The sequence below is a fragment of the Natrix helvetica genome (assembly GCF_964273705.1).
Source record: "Natrix helvetica genome assembly, chromosome: 9".
Classification (NCBI taxonomy): domain Eukaryota; kingdom Metazoa; phylum Chordata; class Lepidosauria; order Squamata; family Natricidae; genus Natrix; species Natrix helvetica.
In genome coordinates this window covers 1,741,186-1,747,752 of record NC_138560.1, presented here as the reverse complement: position 1 = coordinate 1,747,752, position 6,567 = coordinate 1,741,186, and the positions used below count along the sequence as shown (strand labels likewise).

General features: G+C 51.5%; 1 protein-coding gene across 9 annotated transcripts in view; it reads right to left on the bottom strand.

Moving 5' to 3' along the window:
* DMPK (DM1 protein kinase) overlaps positions 1 to 6,034 on the bottom strand; it is a 19,235-nt gene extending 13,201 nt beyond the window's left edge. For 3 of the 9 annotated variants that reach the window (XM_081961517.1, XM_081961519.1, XM_081961520.1), the window contains exon 1: positions 5,334 to 6,029. In XM_081961517.1, coding sequence (XP_081817643.1) covers positions 5,334 to 5,493 — 160 coding nt within the window. In that variant the 5' untranslated portion in view covers positions 5,494 to 6,029. Of the gene's footprint in view, positions 1 to 5,333 lie in introns of all 9 variants that reach the window. The other 6 variants (XM_081961516.1, XM_081961522.1, XM_081961523.1 and 3 more) reach the window with 4 other exon arrangements.
* Between the last annotated feature and the right edge of the window lie 533 nt (positions 6,035 to 6,567).

The following is a 6,567-nucleotide window of genomic DNA, read 5'->3' as shown; positions in this document are numbered from 1 at the left end:
CTGGAGTCCCCGGGGCAGCCAGGTTGTCTTGGCTAATTGCAGAATACTGGGTCCACCCATTGGACTGCCTTTTTGCAAGGGGGAGAGAGGGAGGGAGGTGAAAAGGGAGAGAGGAAAGGGATGGATGAATGGAAGGAAGGAAGGAAGGAAGGAAGGAAGGAAGGAAGGAGGGAAGTAATAAAGAGAAAGAGAGAACGAAAGAAAGAAAGAAAGGAATGATGGAGGGGAGGATGGAAGGAAGGAGGAAAGAAGGAAGGAAGGAATGATGGAGGGAGGGAGGGAGGGAGGGAGGGAGGGAGGAAGGAACACAAGAACAGAGGGAGGGAGTGTTCCTGTGTTTTTATATACCACTCAGAATCTGGTGATACAAGGAAACCTTAATAAATGAATAAATTATCCAGATAGAGAACCATCTTGTTATCAGTGCTCATATTTTCTTTTAAAGGAGGGGCATTAAAAACGAAGGGAGAAATTTGGACCGAAGGCCAGCATCTCCCAGCGGCAGCTGAGAACTGGAGGCAGGCCTGCTAAGACGCCCCTTCCTGCTTCCTTCTCCGAGGGGAAGAGAAAAAAAACGGCTGGCTGGCAGCAGCTGATGCTTGGTTGGCACCGGCCAAGAAAGGACCAAAATAGGAGCAGATTCCAAGGGTGGAAGGGAAACAAGCAGGTTTCCCCCCCCCCCCCATTCTCATATTTCTTCCATGTCCGACACAGCCACTTTGGGCAATTGGGTGTCACTTTCCCAGAAGAATTTATGCAACAAGCCCTTTAATAAACAATTGGCATTAATTATTATAAGGCACATAAATGCTACAGTTCTAGGCACTATCAGAGAGGAAATTCTGTTGTACAGCAAGAGCCCTTCGGAGTCAACCTCAGTAGCCGTAGAGATCAAGCACTTCAAAAGAGATCTTGTGTAACCCAGTTTATCTGGTGCTTCTCAGATTGGCTTTGCAAATCCAGTCTGTCTGTCGGTCGGTCTATTTTATCTACCATCCATTCATCATTTATCTATCTATCTATCATCTATCTATCTATCTATCTATCTATCTATCTATCTATCTATCTAAATATCTATCTATCTATCCATCTATCATCCATCCACTCTCTTTCTCTCTCATCTATCTACTGGTATCTATCTATCATCTCTTATCTACTTATCATCCATCCATCCATCCACTCTCTCTCTCATCTATCTATTCATCCATCCATCCATCCATCCATCCATGTATCTATCTTCTATCTATCTCTCAGCTATCTTATCTGCCTACCATCCACCCATCCACTCTCTCATCTATCTACCTACCTCTCATCTGTCTGCCTGTCTCTGTCTGCCTGTCTGTCTATCTCACTCACTCACTTATCTTATTTATGTTCCATACAACCATCCATCTACTCTCTCTCTCTCTCTCTCATCCATCCGTCCATCCATCCATCCATCTACTGATATCTATCCATCCAGCCAGCCAGCCATCCACTCTCTCTCTCATCTATCTATTCATCCATCCATCCTTCATCTATCTAATCTATCTATCTATCTATCTATCTATCTATCTATCTATCTATCTATCTATCTGTCATCTATCTATCTATCATCTATCTCACTCACTCATTCACCTATCTTATCTACATTCTATCCATCCATCCATCCACTCTCTCTCTCTCTCATCCATCCATTTCTGCCTGCCTGCAGTCACCCGCCACCTGCAGAGGCGCTCAGTTCCCGCAAGGAGCCCAGGCCAGAAGGTATTTTGGGTTCCTTGAGACCAGGGATTATTTTTGGCCTCTTCCAACAGATACACAACCCTCCAGCCAAGAGCAGGGTCGGGGGTGGGGGGGCAGCTGGGGCAGCCAGACACAGGGAAAGAAGCTGCGCTGTTGGGTGTCTATTTCGGGCACCGGCCGAGTTGGGAATCTGGGCTTGCAACAATTCTCAGATTCCAGCTGGGCCCTGGGAGACTGGCTGCTCACGGCTGGGGGGGGGGGGGGGCGCAGGGGGGGCGCGGGGGGGGGCGTGGAGCATTCCTGCCCATGGAAACTTTTCTGGAGTAAACACCCTGTCAGAAGTCCAAAGGTGCAGCTTTGCAGCCAGGTTTGGCCTCGGGAAAAGTGCTTTTTGCCAGCCCCATAGAAGAGCAAAGGGCCTTGGAGCATGTGCAGAGTGCCTCTCACCATGATGCGGCTAGTCCTCAGGTGAGGCCTGAAGCTGAGGGTGAGATTCCACCCATACAGGTAGTCCTCGATTTACAACCACAACGGAGCCCAACATTTCCATTGTTAACATTTGTTAAGTGAATTTTGTCCCATTTCACGACCTTTCTGGCCACAGTCGTTCAGCGAATCGCTGCGGTGCTTAAGTTAGCGGCACGGTTGTTAAGTGAATCTGGCTTCCCCATTGACTTTGCTTGTGACCTGAGCCCGGGACACTGCGACCGTCATAAATAGGAATCAGCTGCCAAGTATTTGGCTCTTGATCGTGTGGCCACAGGGAGGCTACAATGCCCATCGGTCGTTTTTTCCCTCAACCTGGTTGCAACCTTGAACGGTCGCTAAATGAACTGTTGTAAGCTGAGGACTACCTGTACTTAAGGAAATCTTTGCGGTGACCCCCTATACAGCACCAAACAGAGGCGAGGACCTTTGACCTTCCCTTTGAAGCTTGGACAGACCTACGGTACGTTTGTTTAGTGACTGCCCAACGTTATGACAGCAAAGGGAAAAGTGACTTACAACCATTCCTCGCACTTATAACGCTCGCAGCATCCCCACGCGACCCAAATTCGAGCGATTGGCAAGCGGTGCGCATTTACGATCGTTGCCGTCTTTCAGAGTCACGGAATCGCCATGTGCAACCTGCTCAGCTGCAACTTTTGCCCAGAAAACCCAATGGCAGAATCGGATTCATTTAACGACCGTACGATTCACTTAACAACGGCTACGTTTCGCTTAAGAAGCCTGGCAAAAAAACGCTCACAAAATCGGGCACCACCGACTGCACTTGCTTAGCAGTGAAAGCCTGGTGCACTTGTCATAAAGGGAGGACTGGCCGTATTTCCTTTCGGATGAAGGAAAGCTTGTTCTGTCTGTCTGAACATCCTAATTTCCAGCCCTGGAGGAGGCCGCAAACGGTTAGCGGCTAAATCCAGGCCATCTCCTGCCCTTCAGAGGCTTGCTTTGAGAGCCTCTCCCTGCCCCACTTCCCCCCATTCCCCGCAGGGCCACTTTTGCAAGGAAGAGGGAGGAAAAGGAGCCATTTGTCCCCGGGAATAACGAGCCCCGTGGAGGAGCAACGGAGGAGAGAGCAAGGAAAGGGCCCGGCCTGTCCTACGCAGGAGGCCTTTTATGGCGTTTTCCAAAGTCTCAGCGGCTGAGAAAACTCCCCACAGGAGCCGCAGAAGGCCCACGCTCCACTCTGCCCGGCTGATCTCCCAGTTCTCGCCTCACCCAGCATCGAGGACCATAAAAAAATGGAAACTGTCTTGGTCTACATCAGGGACGTCCAACTGTGGCCACTGGAGGACTGGTGGACTTCGATTCCCAGAATTCCCTAGCCAGCATTCTGGGAGTCGAAGTCCAGAATCTTCAAAAGTTGCCAAGGTTGGACACCCCAGTCTACCCCAAGTCCTGTTAATACTCAGATCTTCCATCAATCAGAATAGAGCTGGGAGGGACCTTAGAGGCCTTCTAGTCCAACCCCCTGCTCAAGCAGGAGATCCTCTACCGTTCCAGACAAGTGGCTGACCAGTCTCTTCTTAAAAGCCTCCAGTGTCAAAGCACTCACAACCTCTGGTGGCAAGCTGTTCCACTGGTTCATTGTCCTCCCTCTTGGGAAGTTTCTCCTTAATTCCAGGTTGCTTCTCTCCTTGGTTAGTTTCCATCCGTTGCTTCTTGTCCTCCTTTCTGGTGCTTTGGAAAGTAAGTTGACCCCCTTCCTCTTTGGCCCAGCCCCTCAACAGTGGAATACTGCCATCATGTTCTCCCCCCTAGTCCTTCTGAAATGGTATAGGGTTTCCTGTCTAGGCAGGGGGTTGGACTAGAAGACCTCCAAGGTCCCTTCCAACTCTGTTATTCTATTCCATTCCATTCTATTCTATTCTCTAGATTGGCCAAACCCAATTCCTGCCACCCTTCTTCATATGTTTTAGTCTCCAGGCCTAAGATGCTAAGAGCATCTTAGTTGCTCTTACCAAAAAAGACCTTACTTTCTCATGAATAGACCACAAAGAATCATGGACTCCTAGGGCTGGAAGGGACCTTAAGTGGTCTTCCAGTCCAACCCCCTGTCCAAGGCAGGAGTCGGTCCTTATTTGAGAAACCAGGCAGCCTCCTCTATTCCTTGAAGGAGACCAGGCTTAAAAGATGAGGGAGAAACAAGGGAGTGTGAAGAGATCCAAAGTTTGGTCCTGCCTCCAGTCGGAGGGAAATAAGGAAGGGCTGCTCCAAAAGTAACTTATACCCGACAGCCACCAGTCCTGCCCTCCAGGTCCCCGGATTCTGATAATAAACACAACCCACCAACTAAACGGTGAATACCGAAGAACGGCTTAATTGCATCCATTCCTCGCTGTCACTTTAGGTTTTTCTTGGGGTCCCAGAAGTGTGACCCACAACCCACAGTTAGTCACGGCCTAATTTACAGAAGGGGGGGGAGATAGGTCTGGCTTTTAACACCCCAAAGCACTCCACTTAGAAAGGAATCTTTTTTCAACTTTCAAACTCACCCAAGTCTAAGTAAGTGGTAAAATAGAATTGAAGGTGTTTTATTTATTTATTCACTCTGTGTGTGTGTGTGTGTGTGTGTGTGTGTGTGTGTTTACTGTGTGTTGGTTTATAAGTGACTCAGGGCAACCCACACACACAATGCTGCTTCTTCCTCCTGTTATTTCCCCACCACAACCAGCTTGTGAGGTGGATTGGGATGAGAGAGAAGGACTGGCCCAAACTCACCCAGCCGGCTTTCATGCATAAAGCGGAACTAGAACTCACCACCTCCTGGTGATTCACCCAAACTCACCTAGCCAGCTTTCATACTTAAGGAGGGACTAGAACTCTCTATCGCCTAGTGATTGGCCTGAAGTCACCCAACTGGCTTTCAGGCCTAGGAAGGGACTAGAACTCATCGTCTCCCAGTTTCTAGCGTGGTGCCTTCACCAGTAGACCAAGTCAGCTATGACCCCCCATCGCATTTGCAAAGCAACTCTAGGCAGCTATGCCCCAAAGCCACAAACTCCCTGGAAATATGTGGCACCCCCCACGCCCCCTTCTTCTCACTGCCCTTTGGGGCAGCACATCAACCGCCCCCCCTCCCCATGACAGCTGCCAACAGGACTCACCCCACTGCAGGAACTCCCTGATGTATTTCTCCTGGGCCAGGGGCGAAGTGCTCAGCTCATGATGGACGCAGAGCAGGAGGTCCACCAGCGTCTCCGAGCCCACCACCCTGCGGTCAAGGACCAGCTCCTCCAGTTTCTTCAGTCGGACCTCTGCCGCCATGGGGCCAGCTTGGCTGGAGGCTGGGGACACCCCAGGTGGGCTCACTCCAGGCTGGGTACACTGTCCGCGAGGTCTCTGGCTGCAGCAGCGGTGGAAGGGGCTACGTCGAGGGGGCACCCTCCTGGCTGACCATCTCCTTCCCGAGTTCTTTAATTCACCGGTTTCTCGGGAGGGACGTCCGGCACGGAAATGCTGAGTGTCTCACCAAAGGAGGGCTGGACAGCTTCTTCACAACTCTGTTGCACGCGCAGATTTCTCTTTCTTGCACACTTCAGCTTTAGCCTTTCCTCCCTTCCTGGTGCACACACAGGGTCTCCCCCACCCCCCAACACACCCACACCCACACACAGAGCCCCCACGGCTGGCTCTCTCCTTGTGTCCACCCAGACTGGAAGCGATGAGGTTTTTTCCCTCCCGCAGCGCACAAACACGCAACACGCCAGCTTTCCACGCCTTTCCCTGTGTCCCAAGTGCGCTGCCTTTCGAGCCAAAATAGGCTCCTTCTCTGGGTCTTGCACGCTCCCTCCCCACACCCCGTCCGTCCGTCCTTGCTGGCTGCCCGTGTTTGGCACACCCTGTGGCTGGCCTTCCCTGGCTCCTCTGCAGAGTTCCAGGCGCCCAAAGCTTCTCCCCCCCCAGACCCCCACTGCATAGCCCTCTTTCTGCCCCCCCCCTGGGTTCCCTCTCAGCCCCACCCCACCCCACCCCCTAGCCCTGGGAAGCCACACCTCGCCCTCCTGCACCATCCTGCCCAATCCAGCCTGGTTTGCCATCTGGTGCCAAGGCCTGCGCAGGAGCAAACAGGCAGGGGTGCCCATTTAAAGGTCTGGGGAAGGGAGTCTCAGGCTAAGAGGCTCCTCTCCTCCTTTTAACCCTTCCTTGCCTGGGGTCTCAATACATCCCGGCCCCCATCAGGTTTATGATGAGTCCTGCAGCTTCTGGCAGGGGGTTTAAAAATCCCTCCAGGAAATCAGAGTTATGCTGTTTGACTTTGGGGGTCTGGTACTTTTTGCTCTCTAATGGAGAGGAGGGTGAGGGGTGATATAACTGTCTTCCAGTATTTGAGGGGCTGCC